This window comes from Scomber japonicus, chromosome 20 (genome assembly GCF_027409825.1).
Source record: "Scomber japonicus isolate fScoJap1 chromosome 20, fScoJap1.pri, whole genome shotgun sequence".
In the NCBI taxonomy this organism is placed as follows: domain Eukaryota; kingdom Metazoa; phylum Chordata; class Actinopteri; order Scombriformes; family Scombridae; genus Scomber; species Scomber japonicus.
The window spans coordinates 5,329,120-5,348,321 of NC_070597.1; the positions used below are offsets into that span (position 1 = coordinate 5,329,120).

The window sequence follows — 19,202 nt, forward strand, 5'->3', positions numbered from 1 at the left end:
CTCCCAATGCCTCTGTTTCCACCCCCAAAATATCCATCCATCCTCCTCCTCCTCCTTTTCCTCCTCCTCCTCCTCCAGAGATGATTATGTTGTCAGTCTGACTAGATTCAAAAGCTCGGGGGGTCGTAAATGTCAAATACTTTCCTAATTAGCTCTCCAGCCCCTCTCTGCCGTTTGGACAATAATAAATAAATAGCATCAGCTTTCAAACGTGTCAAAATGCCAGACTGGAGTATGCTCCACCTCCCCCCTAGCCCTCTCCTCCCCCTCCTCCTCCTCCTCTGCTCCCCCCGCCCCCCCCTTAGCATCCCCTCACCGGTCCAGGCCGATGAGCAAGCGGCTCCTCTCCTCCTCCTTCTGGCTCTCGTTCTTCAGGTCGGCGAACACCTGAGTGAAGTAGTGCGGGTCGGAGTTGATCTGGAGCATCTTTGCGCTCATCAGGTTGATGATGGACAGGCAGCGGTCCCAGAAGGTCTCCTTGGAGCTCTCCACTAAGAAGGGCTTGAGCGGGTAGGAGATCTCGTTGCCCATGTAGGAGTAAGACAAGTAGAGGCAGGTGAGGAGCACGGCCTGCAGCTCGTGCTCCGTGGCGACCTCGGAGGAAACCACGTCACGGCACAGCATGTAGACAAAGACTACGTTAGCAGGAGTGATGAATCCTTGGTCCTGCCAGCCCTGCAGCAGCAAGGAGCGGTCCACGCTGCGCAGCCACAGCACGGGATCAGTAGGGGACAGGTGTTTGAGTCGGTAACAACGCCGGCACAGAAACTCCCCAAGGCAACGCAGCAGCTCGCTAGTGGAGGCCTGGACGATCACTCTCTTAGGAGTCCCGGGGGCCACATTGGAGTTGGCCAGAGGGGCCTTCTTGACAGACGATACTGTGTTGTTGGAGGTCTTGGTGAGAGCTGGAGTGCTCTGATCCTGGGTGAAGGTGGAGAGGTTGGCGCAGGACTGGGACTTCTTCAGGTTCTCATTGTTGAGGTGGGTGACATTGTTCTGGTAGGTGCCGTTGGGCTGCACCTTCTTGGAGCCTTTCTTCTTGGCCGACACCGCTACAATCCGCTTCCATGGGAGGACGTTGATGAGCGAGTGGCGCTTCAGGTTCTTGTCTTTGGCGTTCTTGCTGTTCTGGACGGCCGTGTAGTGGCCCACGGTGGCCGGTCCGTCCTCAAACAGAGCCGCCTTTCGGTAGCTGGGTGACAAAGACAGCACGGTTCCCATGGTGACTGCGGGGAGGCGTCCAGGGGCTTTAGCCTCGCTGGGTCAGAAGAGCGTCTGCCAGGGGAGATCCTTGAGGGTCTCAAAGCCTCAATGCTTCTGAGAGCAGGGGGGGTCCCGGGCTACAGGCTGCCGCTGGGCATCTAAAGCTGAGGAGGAGATTGTCCTGTAAACAGCTCTCTGAGGGGATAACGATCACCTTGACTGAGACAGCCTCTGTTGTATTTCAGCTCTCCGTCTGCGGCTCCGGATGGGCTCTGCTGGAAGCACAAAAAATCAATAATCAGAAAAATAATTGGTAGAGAAGCTCCTGCCTTTAAATCATTCACAGATATTTGGAAATAGCCAATAAAGTGTGTGTTGATCTCATGTTCGATCTATCATCCTATTATTCATCTTACATCAGATAAAAATCAGCTTTCTGGTGTGAGTGAGCTTTATCTGACAGAATACACCAGGCTTATTAGCAGTGTTGATTTGACTCAATAAATGCTGGAATGGCTCAGCCTGTAGCTAAATATACTAATTAATACCATCAGTATAGATTCCTGCTTGCTGCAAATGATCAATACAGAGCGAGCAAATCCCACACACATTATAAACAATTTAGTATGAAATTGTGCTCCAGCCTTCATTCATCTTGCAGTAGATTACAGAGCAAGGGGAGAAAAAAAATCACGTGGACGATTGTGTATGATGAATCCTACTGCATCGGTGCCTCAAATTGGGTCCTATATGGTGAATTCATAAACATTGCATGATGAGAGATCCATATTTTATAGGCACTGGCACATAAACCAGAGTGAACCACCACGCGCCACCATCTCGATAAAATGGACGCCATGAATAACGTAAACACCATAATAACAGGTGAAGGTCGGATTTTGTGCCTATATGCAAGGCTCATCATATCAAAGCAACACAAAGCCATGATCGTGTTTAAACCTCTTTAAAATAAACAGATGCGTGTGATTCTTTATTTTTGCACGACGTGTTTTTCATCCTCACTGCAGCAGCTACAGTATAAAAGACACAGTCGATGGATCGACATTGCTCTCTTGCGCAGGATCCAAAGCGTGCTCTTAAATCCCGTCATTCCATCACCCTCTATCCATCTGATGTCTCATTCGTCATTTTTATGGAGCAGAAAATACACAATCTCAGCTTTAAATGTGTCTCCAGTGGAGTAAGATTTAAAGGATTTGTCGGATTTCTTTGCTGTAATAAAATCGGGTTGTGTACATCGGATGCTCTCCATGGTGCTGAAACTGAGCGTCTGCGTCGAAATGAGAGCATTGCCCATAATAGGCGGTGGCTTAAAAATGATGAAAATTCACCTTTTGATATCATCCCTTTATAATATCACTAAATGTGTGATTATATATGGCTGCCTATAGTTCAACATCCTCATTTATCTCATAATAGTCTCATATTTTCCTGTAAAACGCAGCTGCGCATCTCTCTCCTCCCTCCCTATTTCACATATAATGAATCCACAAATCTGCACCCACAATCCAAACTGCTGCACCAAAATATTCCCAAAAAATACATATAATAAAACTTACCCGATTTCCAGCTCAAAATGAAGAACAATCGCACAGAAACGATGATGCTCCGTGTTTTTAAAGCCTGTTTTTCTCCGTATGAAAAACGCGATCAAAACCATAAAATCATCCCAGAGACAGAGCGTGTGTATAAATGCAGCAGAGAGAAGAATAATCCCAAATATAACACAAGCAGTGGATGATCACGCCTGGTGTCGGCGGTGCGCAGACGATGGGAGGCAGTTGTGGAATGGATGCTTGGATGAAGATGTGCTCCTGGTCCTCCTGGCCGTGAGATGCGGATGCTGCGAGGTGCTGATGTTGTGTTGTGTCACACTGACTGACTCTGTGTGTGTGTGTGTGTGTGTGTGTGTGTGTGTGTTTGAGGAGGGTTGACTCAAAAGACGGTGGTGGGGCGCCACTGTGCTGTCTCTCCTGGAGAAACAACTCCGCCTATAGAGCCACACATAGCTCAGGCACTCATGCACACTGAACCCAATGAACTCAGAGGGGTTTCTTGCCTACATAACATATGATGGCATCATCACCGACTGACTCACCAACATACATTTAAAAGCTGTTACATATGAAAAGTGAAAAGGTTTCTATTTAGGTAACCCAGTTGTTTGGAGCTTTGTTTTAATCCCTTAATCGCTAATTCTCCACTGTAGGCTTGTGGAATTTAATGATATAGTTATGTGTATATTTTTTTCCATTTCCGGAATATATATTGTGGTTTTATTTAGTGTTTAATATCAACAATCCATACATCTACTTTGACCACAGACATATAGGCTACCACCTATAGACGCTGCTGGTACATTATTTAAACCCATATTTCTACAGTTCTACACAAAACATTGCATACATTGAAATACAATTTTGTCTCATTCTAATTGTATATGGTTTAAATATTGTCACTAAATATTGGTTAGTTTGCTCTATATGATAACAGCCTAATTTATGTGCATTATTGCATTACTTTTAATGTTGTAATTATTATTATTAGTAGTAGTAGTGGTAGTATTAGTGTTATTTATCATAATAATCATAATACTAATGCACTACAGTCTCACTCTTACTGTCTACGCTGTCCTTTTGTGTCAGTGTCTTTGTTTTTCTATTTTTGTTTCCTCCACATTGCTTTTATTGATTGTGTTTTAATTTATTCTATATGGTTTTATTGTTTTAATGTGTCTTTGATTCTGTAAAGTGTATCTGAGTTTTCTTAAAAGCACTCTATAAAATAAATCTATCATTATTATTATTATTACAATTATTATTATAGTATATTTTGTTTTTGGACTACAATCTTTGTCTCTTGCACTACTGTGTTATACACACATTGATCAGTTTTATTTTATACATTTTATGTCTTGCACTGTCTACCTGTTAAACTGTAAGACTCCATAAGCTCCTGATTTGACAATAAAGAGAGTCTGAATCATATTTATTTATTTTTATCGACCTATTTTCAATTTAGAACTACATTTCCCCACACCCTCAATCCTGGCGCGTTGACGTCACGTCACGCACGCAAAGAGAACGTAACGCCGGCACGTAACCTTTTTTTTTTTCATTCAAGCAGCAGCATTTTGAATTAAGCAAAGATGGCGGCTGCAGCGGTGGTCGAGTTTCAGAGAGCTCAGTCTCTCATTAGCACGGACAGCAACGCCTCTATCGACATCCTCCACTCGATAGGTAAGTCATTTAATGCGGACACGTTCTCTCTTGACCACCGTGTTGTTTTGTCCTGTTTTTGGTGAGTATTAGCGGGGTAAAGGTGGTGTTAAAGCTAGCCGGTGCTCCGTGCTGACTCACTGTTCAATGTAATGCTAGCTAGTTAGCACGTTAGCTCCTTGTGCTAACTTTAGGCCAGAGGCGTGAAATATGTAATAATATTATATTCAAAATTATTATTATATATATTAGGATAGTATAATGTTGCTTGTGTGTACTAGCTATCTTTCTATTAGCTATACTTAAAGTGACTCATGTTAGCATTGTTGTTATTATTGTGGCTAACCATATTAGCTTGTTGTTATCACAGTGAATTTAAAGAGAAATAACTCCAGAGAGAAGCTATCAAGTGGTTTAGTCAAGCTGTGCAGGTGTGTTTGTGTCTGTGTATACTAATGACACACTGATATTATCTTATTATTATCTGTAAATAGTCCTTAAAGGCATCACTGTCCTCATTCTGCCTTGTCACACCAGTCCAAGTAGCTGTCAAGCTCAGTGCTGCTCAGAGATGGAAGAAATAAACAAATATATATATCACCCCTAAAAGAAATAAACAATAGTTCAGGGTTCCCAAATATTTTGTGTATGTGTGGAAACAATATTATTGTACTATACAGAGTATTTAAACATGTCCTAATAGATTTCTAGAGTTTATCTTTGTGATTGTTAGAGTAAAAGAAAAAAAGAAAAACAGTGATAGGACAAAAGTTGCTGTCATTTCTTTATATTTTGCTGCCTCTATATTTTAGAAGCAAACTTGGAATAAACTAAGCTAAACAGTTAGGTACATTATTTATTGTATTCAGCATTTAAACTTTTTCTAAATTAAACATAATTACTTTTGACATTAATTGGAAGACATGAGAGGCAGTAAATGTCATTTTAACAGAGTTCCCACACATTTTTAACATTGAATTTATTTTCAAAACTATTGTTCATGCAGCCTGTCTTATATTTGTTATCTTTGATATCAGATTGGGTCGATCCCTAATTCAAAACTTTTGCAAAACATTTCCAGGCCATAAAAAACAGTTTCTCTTATTTCATAACTTTTCCAGGAATTTCATGGCTGTGGGAGCCCTGAATATATATCACCTAAAAATCACCTTGAGAAATGTTTAAATACTCAATTTGTACCACTAATATTTTTTACACACACCAGGGTTATTATAGTTTGTATTATATTTATCATCTCTCATTCTGTAAGCAAAGATCAATGTACAAAACTGTTTATGTTACATTTAAATAAAGTTTTCTGTATTTTTTTGTATGTGTTCCTCCATACTTCCCGACAGTAGGTCATGTATGGGAGTATGATTGAAGGAGCAGTACAGGCTGTAAAGTCTCTATAAAGTCAGTTCTCAGTGTTTTTTTTAACTTTGAGGCGTCAGGTTTCCACTTCACTTTCCTCCAAAGTTGAATATCGGACCGAGATTGATTTCCAAACTGGTTGAGGCGTCAGAAATCATCACAGATTTTAAAATCAGAGCTTTTTAAACTGAGACTTTCCCTTTAAGGCACAGAGAAACTTTCCACTTTCAACAGATAACTATGAAAATACCCCCCTTGTTTTTCTTTTTTCTTATTTTTGGACTGACTCACTGTGTGATCTGACCTAATATGGGCTCCTGGATTCCTTTTTTATTTCCTTTGGGATCAATAAAGTATCTTATCAGTATTAACACATTTTAAAGTGAAGGTCGACTACATTTAGTAAGTTAGTCTAAAACATTACAAGTAAAAAATCCTGAATTCAACATGTTATTTAAGTGATAATACAGATGAATGATCAGTGAAATGTAATTAAAGTATCAACTGTAGAAGTCCTGCTTTCTTTCAGCATGTTATATTATTACAGTATATTGTATTGTTGGTTTTTATTAGTATTAAATTAGAGTTTAAATGTTGAAAATGATCAGTGTGGAGCCAGTTTTATCTGCTTTGGGTAGATTAATAGTAATATTGCATCATATTTTACACTAATAAGAGTATCATGTGGGTTTTATAATAAGAATAATATTTAGTACTTTTCACACAAACTGCTTAAAAGAAATTAAAACTGAAAATAAAAGAGAGCATAACAAGTAGATTAAGTAGGAAAAGTGTTAATCATTGTTTCTCAAAGTCACGACCTCTAATGTCGTCCTTTGTCCCACAGTGTTATAACCCAGATATTCTTTATTTATACAGTCATAGAAAACTAAATACACCATAAAATATTCACATTTTAGAAGCTGGAGTGAGAGAAGTTGATCATTTTTTGCTTTAAAGCAGGGATGTCAAACATGCGGCCCGTGGGCCAGAACCGGCCCGCCAAGGCATTCAGTCCGGCCCACTTTCCTTCCTTGTATTCTTTTCCTTTCTTCCTTTCTTACTTCTTTCCTTCTTTGTTTCCTTCCCTCCATACTTCCTTTCCTAATCCCTTTTCCTTCCTTCCTTCCTTCCTTCCTTCCTTCCTTCCTTCCTTCCTTCCTTCCTTTCCTAATCCCTTTTCCTTCCTTCATTCCTTCCTTCATTCCTTCCTTCCTTTTGTCTTTCCTTCCCTCCTTCCTTACCTTCCTAATCCCTTTTCCTTCCTTCCTTCCTTCATTCTTTCCTTCCTTTTGTCTTTCCTTCCTTCCTTCCTTCCTTCCTTCCTTCCTTCCTTCCTTTCCTAATCCCTTTTCCTTCCTTCCTTCCTTCCTTCCTTCCTTCCTTTCCTAATCCCTTTTCCTTCCTTCCTTCCTTCCTTCCTTCCTTCCTTCCTTCCTTCCTTCCTTCCTTCCTTCCTTCCTTCCATCTGTCCATCCTTGTTTCCTTCCCTCCCTTCCTTCTTTTTATTGTTCCGGCCCACATGAGATCAAATTGGTGTGTATGTGGCCCTTGAACGAAAATGAGTTTGACTCCTCTGATATAAAGTGACTAAAAACTATTAAATAATTATAAAGATATGTGGTGATTGATTTATAAACTAATTGTTGCAGCTCTTAAAATAGTAAAATCACAGTTTCCAACATTTAAAAAGTCAAGAAATCATTACCTGCTAAATATATGAGCAAAAAAAGCCCAGAAATCAAACTCTCTAAATTAAATTAACATCTCATTAATGTAATTTTCTCACTAGTTAAAAACAAATCCACAGGTTGTCTTTCATCTGGATTTAAAAGAACAGATTTATTATATATTACACAATAGTTTACAATCATAGCAGACTAAATACACCACAAAATATATATAAGATTCATAAAATATTCTCATTTTAGAAGCTGGAGTCGGAGAAGTTGGTCATTTTTTGCTTTGAAAGTGACTTAAATGAATAATATAAATAAAATATAATGAAATAATTATTAAGATATGCGGTGATTGATTTATAAACTAATTGTTGCAGCTCTAATATAAGCAAAAAGTCCAGAAATCAAACTTTAAATTGAATTAACGTCTCATTAATGTCATTTTCTCACTAGTTAAAAACAAATCCACAGGTTGCCTTTCATCTGGATTTAAAAAGAACAGATATTTATTATATATTACACAATAGTTTACAATCATAGCAGACTAAATACACCATAAAATATATATAAAATTCATAAAATATTCACATTTTAGAAGCTGGAGTCGGAGAAGTTGATCATTTTTTGCGTTTACAGTGACTAAAAACTATTAAATAATTATAAAGATATGTGGTGATTGATTTATGAATTAATTGTTGCAGCTCTTATAAGTAGTTATAAGGTTTGTGTGTGTGGGTTTGAAACCAATATGAGCAAAAAAAAAAGTCCAGAAATCAAACTCTCTAAATTAAATTAACATCTCATTAATGTCATTCTCTCACTAGTTAAACACAAATTCACAGGTTGCCTTTCATCGGGATTTAAAAGAACAAAGTTTCTAAATAGAGCTGGACGATTATCGCAAAAATCAAAATCACGATTAATTGAATTTTTTTTATTATTATTCAAATATATTTATTGATTTTCACATAATACACTCATAGTAGAACTCAATCACTCTTTAGGGAGTGAAAATAAAGATGATTTAAGGTGTAACGCTGTGGTTAATGTCTAGTTTACTTGATTATAGAACTATGTAAAGATCATGGTTTGGGTTAAAATGAAGGAAGGAAAGATGGAGGGAGGAAGAAGGAAGGTAGGAGGGAGGGAGAAAGGAAAAGAGGAATGGGGGAAGTAAGGAAAGAAGGACAGAGGAAAGGAAGGAAGGAAGGAAAGAGAGAGGAAGGAAGGAAGGAAAGGAGGGAGGGATTAACAAGGAAGGAAAGGAGGGAGGGATTAACAAGGAGGGAGGGAGGGAGAAAGTAAAAGAGGAAGGAAGGAAAGAGGGATCGAGGGAAGGGAGGGAGGAAGAAGGAAGGTAGAAGGGAGGGAGGAAGGAAAGAAGGACAGAGGGAAGGATGGGAGGGAGGAGGGAAGGTAGGAGGAAGAAGGAAGGAAAAGAGGACAGGGAAGGAAAGAAGGAGGGAGGGAGTGAGAAAGGAAAAGAGGAAGGAAGGAAAGAAGGACAGGGGAGGAAGGAAGGAGGGAGGGAAGAACAAGAAAGGAAAGGAAAGGAGGCAGGGAGGAAGGAAGGAGGGAGGAAAGAAGGAAGAGAGGGAGGGAGGAACAAGAAAGGAAAGGAGGGAGGAAGGGAGTAAGGAAGGAAAGAAGGACAGAGGGAAGGAAGGAAGGTAGGAGGGAGGGAGAAAGGGAAAGAAGGACAGGGAAGGAAAGCAGGAGGGAGGGAGGACAGAAGGAAGGAAGCTGTGGTTCATGTCTAGTTTACTTGATTAGAACTATGAATGGTCTTGTTGTCATGGCAACGGAGAACACCACGATTAACTGACATGAGCAAGATTAAGTCGATTTAGAGTTTCTAAATTTTGGTTTGGATTATTTTTTCCATTAATTGCCCAGCACTATTTCTAAGGTGTCTAACTTTGTCTTTCTTTGTTTCACAGTGAGGAGAGATGTTCAGGAGAACGATGAGGAGGCCGTCAGGGTTAAAGAACAGAGCATCCTGGAGCTCGGGACGCTGCTGGCCAAGACGGGACAGGCAGCAGGTAACGTTTAAAACTCCACACTATTATTTAAATATATATTTTTTTAAACTTTAGAAACATGCTGCATTTCTTGTCCATTCAGCTGAATTAATTTTCCCTCCCAGCAGCAGCCTTTTATCTGCCGCTTAACGCAACACATAGCAGAAAATGTGCAGAGATATTAGAGCTGAGCTGGTTACCATGACGACAGTTCACACATCACATCCTGGTTTTTAATAATTAGTCAGTAAACTCAGCATCGTCTGACGCAGGCTGGAAACTCTGCACTTTTATACTTTTACAGTTAAAACATTTCACCGTGTGTTTCAGCTTCTGTCAAACTATAACGGAGCTGCAGTGGCTTCCTGTCTGAGCTTTTCAAAATAAAACCTTTGTTATTGAGCGCTATCTCATTATTATTAAAAATAGTTTCCCCTCGATTTTATTAGTTTTGGAGGGGAAGGGAAGGGAGGGAGGAAGGAAGGAAGATAAGCAAGGTAGGAAGAGAGAAAGAAAGGAAGGAAAGTAGGAAGAAAGGAAGGTAGGAAGAGAGAAAGAAAGGATGGTAGGAAGAGAGAAAGAAAGAAAAGAAGGTAGAAAGGAAGGAAGGTAGGAAGAGAGAAAGGAAAGAAAGTAAGTTAAAGTTAAAACATTTCGCCGTGTGTTTCAGCTTCTGTCAAACTATAACGGAGCTGTGGTGGCTTCCTGTCTAAGCTTTTCAAAATAAAACCTTTGTTATTGTGCTCGATCTCATTATTATTAACAAACAAAGTTGGGGCTGTAAAATTACGGGAGAAAAAACTTAACGGGAGGGCGGCGGGAGATGAGTCTTAAAAATACGGGAGAAATTGAGCAGCCTTACTAGAACCGACTCTAAATGTTTCTAAATCCTCTTCTCTTGTGTCCGTCTGCAGAGCTCGGGGGTCTCCTGAAATTCGTCAGGCCTTTCCTGATTTCCATCAGCAAGGCGAAGGCGGCCCGGCTGGTCCGCTCCCTGCTCGACCTTTTCCTCGACATGGAGGCGGCGACGGGGCAGGAAGTGGAGCTGTGTCTCGAGTGCATCGAATGGGCCAAGAACGAGAAGAGGACCTTCCTACGACAGGCTCTGGAGGTAAAAGGAGGAGCGGAGCAGAGTGAAAATGTGCAAAAATAAGACTGAGATATTAAAGCAAGGGAGATTTATTTGTAAAGCACGTTTATTTTATGATTAATGAAAGCGGAAACAAAATAGCTGCTGTAAGAGAGGAAGCTGGATCAAATTTAAATATCTTCTGACTCGTGAAGTGGGAGATTTGATACACATAAATCATAGCTGTGTGTTTTGGTTGCCATGGGTTACTCAACATGATGATGATAATAATAGAGAGCTTTAACCCTCCTGTTGTCCTCAGGTCAAGGAAGAGTTGAAGGAAGGAAGGAAGGAAGGAAGGAAAGGAGTAGGGGGGTTGGGGTAAGGAGAGAAGGAAAGGGGGAAGGAAGGTGGGAAGGAAGGTAGGAAGGGAAGGAAGGTAGGAAGTGAGGAAAGGAGGAAGGAAGGAAGGAAAGGAGGGAGGAGTAAGGAGAGAAGGAAGGAAGGAAGGAAGGAAGTGAGGACGGAAGGAAAGAAAGAAAGGAAGGAATAAGGGGGGAGGAAGGAAGTAAGGAGAGAAGGAAAGGAGAAAGGAAGGAAGGTAGGAAGTGAGGAAAGAACGAAGGGATGAAGGAAGGACAGGAGGATGGAAGGAAGGAAAGGAAGGAATAAGGGGGGAGGAAGGAAGTAAGGATAAAGGAAGGTAGGAAGTGAGGAAAGAAGGAAGGACAGGAGGATGGAAGGAAGGAAAGAAAGGAGTAGGGGGAGGGGGAGGAAGGAGAGAAGGAAGGTTGGAAGTGAGGAAGGAAGGAAGGAAAGAAAGAAAGGAGTAAGGGGGAGAGGAAGGTAGGAAGTGAGGAAAAAAGAAAGAAAGAAAGGAAGGAGCAAGGAGGGGAAGAAGGAAGGAAAAATTAAAGAAAGAGGGAGGGAGGGAGGAAGGAAAGAAGGAACAGTCAAAAGAGAGATGGGGTCAATTTGACCCGGGAGGACGACAGGAGGGTTAAAGAAATATAATGAAGCCAATTTTGTGAACTTTGCCCAAAGAAAGTGATAAAATGAGGAGTTAATGCTCCTATTAATAATAATAATAATGATAATGTGCTGACAGGTCTCTACATGCTGATATATGATGACATCACCTCGCTACTGCAGCCAAAATGAAAGGGGGGGGGGGGCAGGTCCACACTCAGAGCCAGAAATATCTGCAAATGTTGGCCGAATTACAAAATAAAAGATTAACACTATTAGGCTCATGATTGTTTTAAGTCTTTTTTTTAATGATTTAAGGCAACATGACAAGTTTTTGTTTTACATTTTAGTGAAGAAAAAACACCTTAAACTTTTATTTTAGCCAGAAATTTGAAGACTTTTCCTCATGTGACCCAAAATATACCAAAAAAAAAGGAAATATATCAACATTTATGTGCAGCTGATCTGTATTTTTGTTTGTGTTGGACTCATTTATTCATAAAAATACTCTTTATTCACATTTAATATAATGAATTGAAATCATCTCCTGTGTTATATAACATTGGACAGATACATAGTTTGATTGTTAATGATATTCATGAATGATTTGTGGTTCAGAAATCATTTATAGAGACTAATAAAGAGAGAATATATAGTATAGTATAGTATAGTGTTAATAACAGTATGTAAGTGTTAAAATCATAATAAAGCACCAGGATTTTACATTTAGAGTAAAATTATTGATTAATCTGATGTATTAAAGTTAAATTAACTAAAAAGCTTTGTGGTAAAAGTGTGTTTTCAGTCCCTATAAATGGAATAAATCAGATCTGAGGTGTCCATCCCTTTTTTTTTTTAAATTTTATTGATTTCAAAACACTCATAATTTATATTCTGGTTTGCTTCACGTCTCTAAAACCTGTTGTAGCTTTTCTGTTTCTGTGAGGCGATAAATAGACGAGACGCAGCTGCTCTCTGCTCCTTTTAACATCACTCTTCTTCTTCTTTTCTTCTTTTTCCCCCTCAGGCACGACTGATTTCACTCTATTTTGACACCAAAAGATACCAGGAGGCCTTGGCACTCGGTGAGTTATTTTCTTTCTTTCTTTTATATAAATAAATGGCAGCAGTCTGTCTTCTTCTACTTCAGAGACACAACATAGAGGCCGACGCGGTTATCGGCCCTGACTTGTTGATGAAACACAACAGATGCTTCTAGTCTACAAAACACCAAACTATCTAGAGAAGAAGAGAGGAGACATTTCTACAGGTTTAAAAATTGGAATAACGGCACATATCAGGACTATAATCCCACATTAACCCTCCGAGCTGTTGACATAGGCCGCATTTGGCTCTGTTCAGACTGGGCCACATTAATGACCAATCTGACAGGTTGCCATGGCAACGTCATCTAGCGTGTATTGTGTGATGTCATACAATTCCGACAGCAACAACAAACCCTCGAGCTTCTCTTGAACTGAGCCGTCTCCCCAAAGATTAAGAATATGGTTTGGTCCTCTGTCCATGGACTGATGTTTGACGTCCTCCGTTGCCTCCAGTGATATAACCTAGCAACAACAACTTGAATAAGTCCTCCAGTGATATCACCTAGCAACAACAATTGGAATAAGTCCTCCATTGATATAACCTAGCAACAACAACTGGAATAAGTCCTCCAGTGATATCACCTAGCAACAACAATTGGAATAAGTCCTCCAGTGATATCACCTAGCAACAACAACTTGAATAAGTCCTCCATTGATATAACCTAGCAACAACAACTGGAATAAGTCCTCCAGTGATATCACCTAGCAGCAACAACAACTGGAATAAACCCTCCAGTGATATCACCTAGCAACAACACCTGGAATAAGTCCTCCAGTGATATCACCTAGCAACAACAACTGGAATAAGTCCTCCAGTGATATCACCTAGCAACAACAACTGGAATAAGTCCTCCAGTGATATCACCTAGCAGCAACAACTGGAATAAGTCCTCCAGTGATATCACCTAGCAACAACAACTGGAATAAGTCCTCCAGTGATATCACCTAGCAACAACAACTGGAATAAGTCCTCCAGTGATATCACCTAGCAACAACACCTGGAATAAGTCCTCCAGTGATGTCACCTAGCAACAGCAACTGGAATAAGTGCTCCAGTGATATCACCTAGCAACAACACCTGGAATAAGTCCTCCAGTGATATCACCTAGCAACAGCAACTGGAATAAGTGCTCCAGTGATATCGCCTAGCAACAACAACTGGAATGAGTCCTCCAGTGATATCAGCTAGCAACAACAACTGGAATTAGTCCTCCAGTGATATCACCTAGCAACAACAACTGGAATAAGCGCAGGTCTGGTGTCGCATAGTGACGTAGCGTAGAGACGTAGAGAGACGTCACGGACAGTCAAATCTGAGTGTTTGGAGCTGTTCAGACTCAGACACATCTGTCCAAATGAGATTTTTAACTTCCTCCCAAAGGTGGTTTCAATCTGGTTTGACTTTATAACTGTTCAGACTTCATAAGAGCATCTGGTTCCAAACTAGATCCGCTAAAAATCGGATTTTGGCTCGCAGTGTGGACGCAGCCTAAGTATTACCGCAGCATTTAACGTACATCTCATTAACTCAATTTCCTTTTTTTCCTTTGTTTTTTTTACTCCCTCAGGCACCCAGTTGCTCCAGGAACTGAAAAAGATGGATGACAAAGCTCTGCTGGTGGAGGTTCAGCTGCTGGAAAGTAAGACGTACCACGCTCTCAGTAACCTGCCCAAGGCCCGCGCTGCGCTCACCTCGGCCAGGACCACGGCCAACGCCATCTACTGTCCTCCAAAGCTCCAGGCGGCGCTGGACATGCAGTCAGGTAAGAAGCCAAGCCAGAGGTTTATCTATCTATATACGGCACATTTAACAACAAGCAGCAGTTGAAATAAAGTGTTGTATAAGCAAACAATTATGAGTATGATGAACTATAAAAACACAGTAAATAAAAACAAAGATAGTTTCACAATAAAAGTCAGGAAGTCGAACTCAGCTGGGATTAAAAGCCAATGCAAAGAGGTGAGTCTTAAGCCCAATTTCCACCGGGTCTATCAATCCGCAGCATTTCTATTTTTGACGGAGCTGTTTCTAACTCAAATTCAACATTAGCAGATTGCACCAAACAGGAAGTCTAGACACAGAATCGACATAATAAAACTTCCGTCTTTCAAAATAAAACAGCCCCCATCGTATTTCAGCAACAAACAGGAATAAAAAAAGACAAAGATATCATCTAGCTACGTAGCTACTGACGCATGACACAAGCACAAAAATCAAAGAAAATTACCAAATCAACTAAATTTGAGCAAGTTAACAAAAATCAGGCTGTTTAGTCGTGCTGCTACTACAGTAATTACGGTAAACTAAAGGCACTCCTTTGGATTTGATTGGGCTGCCGTAATGACTGTATTAACAGTGCAACTTTATTTTAAAAGGCAGATTTCTCTCCGGTGGAAATCCGCAGTTACATAGCAAAATATTGAAAAACAATAGAGAGTCCCGACTGATGCCTAAGGTTTTTTTAATTAAATCCACCAAATAGCAGGTTGACGTCAAGCAGCAACTTTAATTCATTGAGTCCTTACCGCACTGTGACATTTCTCACATATGTTTCCACAGTGCACATCAATATTACATGAATGAAAGTTACCACAAAGCTAAAAATACACAAATATTTCTACACGTGAACTGACCAAGACAAGATCCAGATTGTGCAAATTAAACATAAAGTCCCAGCCTACAGGACCAATTTCAATGGTACAGGATATAGAATTTAAGATTATCGGCTGATATATCGTTATCTGAACTTTTTAACTTCCTAATATCGGTATCCAGAATCAGTCGGGCTCGAATTAAAACAGTAAAAATAACTTTGTGTGATCCTCATGTTTGCACTGATGAAAGATGAAAGAAACCACACAACGTGTTTAGTAATAAGGGTTAGGGTTAGGTAAAGAAAGGCTTTTTTGTTTCACTTGTTTTTTGGGAACAGATGTGATTAATAAAGTTAACGATGACTCGGGTCCGTCATCCTGTGAGCGAGCAGGAACAATAACACCCTAACAACCCTGGAAGTGGCTTCACTTTAAAGGAATCACAGTCATTGTTTTATTAGTTACAGTCTTCTGTGGAAAGAGTCGTTGCTCGGTCAGGTTCATGCTGGGATCAGAGGAGCAGCCGTAACTCATCTTACAAGCTCTGGGTTTGATGCAACATGTGTCTGGAAATTATAAAAATCACTGAGTCAGCTCAGTCAGATGTATAATTTACCAAGCGATGCCGCCGCTGACTGTTAAAACACAGACATACTGGAGGAACGAAGGAGGGAGGGAGGGAGGAGCGAAAGAGAGAAGGAGGGAGGGAGGGAGAAAGGAGAAGAGGAAGGAAGGAGCAAAGGAAAGAAGAAGGGAGGGAGGGAGGGAGGAAGGAAGGAAGGAAGGAACGAGGGAGGGAGGAGGGAAGGAAGGAAGGCAGGAAGGTAAGAGCGAAAGAGAGAAGGAGGGAGGGAGGAACGAACGAGGGAGGGAAGAAACGAGGGGAGTGACGGAGGGAAGAAGGAACGAGGGAGGGAGGAAGGAAGGAGCGGAAGAGAGGAGGAAGGACGGAAGGAAGGAGCGAAAGGACAGGGGAGGAGGGAGAAAGGGAAAAGGAAGCAAGGACAGAGGGAGGGAGAGAAGAAGGAACGAAGGAGGGAGGAAGGGAAGAAGGAACGAGGGAGAGAAGAAGGAACGAGGAAGGGAGGGAGGGAGGGAGGAAGGATGGATGGATGGAAGGAGCCAAAGAGAGGAGGGAGGAAGGAAGGAAGGAACACGAAGGAGGGAGGAAGGGACATTTAAATTAAACCTGTAGAAGCTGAACAATAACATAAAAGCAACACAGTAAAAATCCAAAAGCTGGTATCGTAGATGATTAAAACAAAGAAAAGACAATTTATACTTTAGTTAAAAGTCAAAGAATAAAAATGTGTTTTTTTAAGACCTGATTTAAAAACAGGCGGTGTTGGAGACAGCCGAACAAGCAGAGGCAACTATTTGGAGAGTTTTAGGAGCTACAGCTGAAAGAGTTTGATCTCTCTTGTGCTTCAATCTTGATTTCTGGGTTTAGAAGGAGGGAGGGAGGAAGGAAGGAAGGAAGGAGAGAAGGAAGGAGGGAGGGAGGAAGGAAGGAAGGAGGGAGGAAGGAGAGAAGGAGGGAGGGAGGAAGGAGGGAAGGAAGGAGAGAAGGAGGGAGGAAGGAGAGAAGGAGGGAGGAAGGAGAGAAGGAGGGAGGGAGGGAGGAAGGAGAGAAGGAGGGAAGGAAGGAAGGAGGGAGGGAGGAAGGAACGAACGAGGGAGTGAGGGAGGAAAGAACGAACGAGGGAGTGAGGGAGGGAAGAAGGAACGAGGGAGGGAGGGAGGGAGGGAGGAAGGAAGGAACGAGGGAGGGAGGAAGGGAGGAAGGAAGGAGCGGAAGAGAGAAGGAGGAAGGAAGGAGCGAAAGGAGATGGAAGGAGGGAGAAAGGGAAAAGGAAGCAAGGACGGAGGGAGGGAGAGAAGAAGGAACGAAGGAGGGAGGAAGGAAGGAACACGAAGGAGGGAGGGAGGGAGGAAGGAAGGAAGGAAGGAGCGAAAGAGAGAAGGAGGGAGGGAAAATCCAAAAGCCAGTAGAGTAGATGACAGACAAAGAAAAGACAATTTATACTTTAGTTAAAAGTCAAAGAATAAAAATGTGTTTTTTTTAAGACCTGATTTAAAAACAGGCGGTGTTGGAGACAGCCGAACAAGCAGAGGCAACTATTTGGAGAGTTTTAGGAGCTACAGCTGAAAAAGTTTGATCTCTCTTGTGCTTCAATCTTGATTTCTGGGTTTAGAAGGAGGGAGGGAGGAAGGAAGGAAGGAGGGAGGGAGGGAGGGAGGGAGGGAGGAAGGAAGGAAGGAAGGAAGGAGAGAAGGAGGGAGGAAGGAGGGAGGAAGGAGGGAGGAAGGAACGAACGAGGGAGTGAGGGAGGGAAGAAGGAACGAGGGAGGAGGGAGGGAGGGAGGGAGAGAAGAAGGAACAAAGGAGGGAGGGATGGAAGGAAGGAGCGGAAGGAAGGAGCGGAAGAGAGAAGGAGGAAGGAAGGAGCGAAAGGAGAGGGAAGGAGGGAGAAAGGGAACAGGAAGCAAGGACGGAGGGAGGGAGAGAAGAAGGAACGAAGGAGGGAGGAAGGATGGAAGGAAGGAGCGGAAGAGAGAAGGAGGGAGGACGGAAGGAGCCACTAGAGGGCGCCACAGTGTTAAATATGTGTGTTTAGACTTCAGTTCTTTACTTTGTATTAAACACTAGATAAGGCAGCTTTATTTATTATAATATAGTGCATTTATACAGAGGGGCAACTCAATGTGTTTTAAATAGAAATAAAATATCAGATATAAAAAAAAAAAATACAATAAAAAAAGAAATATAAAAATAAAACAAAGTACAGAAAAATGGAAAGAGAGAAAGAAAACAATACGTTAGACTAAAATAGAGCATAAAATAATTAAGTTTTTAATGTTTTTAAAGAGTTTGATACCTCCTGTGTTATAATAATTTACATAATCTGATTAAATTTATCATTAATTTCATTGTTTAATTATTACCAAGGTCCTTAAAATGTCTTAAAATGTAGTTTTTTTGATATTCAAGGTCTGAAAATGTCTGTAGCAGAGTGAATTTGCCTAATTATAGTTGTTCAATTTATATTATTTATCATTATTATCATTATTTTCTGATTATTTTACATAAACCAACCAATCAGCTTATTAATAAAGTAGAAAAATAATCAGCAGTTGGAAACTATAATGAAACTAATCCTATAAATGACTTCAAAATGAGCATCAGTGGGTTTTTACTCTCTACACAAACACTTTAAAAATGATGTTTTATAGTAATATGATAAATAATTAAAATGACTCAGCATTACTGGTGACTAGAGTAACTCGTCCTCAACTGTGACTCGGCTCATTTTAAACTCTGATAATCATCTCAAAGACAGTTGAACCGGTCTGAAGGCGGAGCAGCAACAGCAGCAGCAGCAGCTCATGTTTTAATACTGGAGTCTTATTGTGAAGGAGTGGATGTTTTCTAATCTGTCTCGACACAGTTTTGGTTTGGATATAGACTTTAAATTAATCATGTTGTGTGTCTGTCTCTCTCTCTCTCTCTGTATCTCTCTCTCTGTATCTCTCTCTCTGTATCTCTGTATCTCTCTCTCTGTATCTCTCTCTCTGTATCTCTCTCTCTCTCTCTCTGTATCTCTCTCTTTGTCTTTGTCTCTCTCTCTTTGTCTCTTTCTCTCTCCCCTCTCCTTCTCCCCTCCCTCTCTCTCTCCCGCCTCCCCCTCTCTCTTTCTCCCTCTCTTTCTTTTTCTCTCTTTTTCTTTCTCTCTGTTTCTCTCTCTCTCCCCATCGCTCTCCTTTTCTCTCTCTCTCTCCTTATCTCTTCCTCTCTCCCTCTCTCCCCCATCTCTCGCTCTTTCTTTCTCTCTCTCTCTCTCTCTCTCTCTCCCTCTCTCTCTCTCTCTCTCTCCTTCTCCCCCTTCTCTCTCTCTCTCCCTCTCCTTCTCCCCCTTCTCTCTCTCTCTCTCTCTCTCTCTCTCTCT

At 41.1% G+C, this 19,202-nt stretch overlaps 2 protein-coding genes across 2 annotated transcripts in view; one reads left to right on the forward strand and one right to left on the reverse strand.

The window, feature by feature from the left end:
* Window positions 1-312: 312 nt before the first annotated feature.
* Window positions 313-1,221, reverse strand: cdk5r1b (cyclin-dependent kinase 5, regulatory subunit 1b (p35)). Its single transcript, XM_053341471.1, has one exon. The coding sequence runs from the start codon at window positions 1,219-1,221 to the stop codon at window positions 313-315; it is 909 nt and encodes a 302-aa protein (XP_053197446.1).
* A 3,151-nt stretch (window positions 1,222-4,372) lies between these two features.
* psmd11b (proteasome 26S subunit, non-ATPase 11b) overlaps window positions 4,373-19,202 on the forward strand; it is a 19,768-nt gene continuing 4,938 nt past the window's right edge. Inside the window, exons 1-5 of the mRNA XM_053341464.1 lie at window positions 4,373-4,463; window positions 9,436-9,537; window positions 10,431-10,627; window positions 12,582-12,639; window positions 14,229-14,423. Coding sequence (XP_053197439.1) covers window positions 4,373-4,463; window positions 9,436-9,537; window positions 10,431-10,627; window positions 12,582-12,639; window positions 14,229-14,423 — 643 coding nt within the window. The remainder of the gene's footprint in view (window positions 4,464-9,435; window positions 9,538-10,430; window positions 10,628-12,581; window positions 12,640-14,228; window positions 14,424-19,202) is intronic.

Excerpts from the sequence above, each read along its gene's own strand:
- cdk5r1b (XM_053341471.1), bottom strand. The coding sequence starts at position 1,221 with ATGGGAACCGTGCTGTCTTTGTCACCCAGCTACCGAAAGGCGGCTCTG.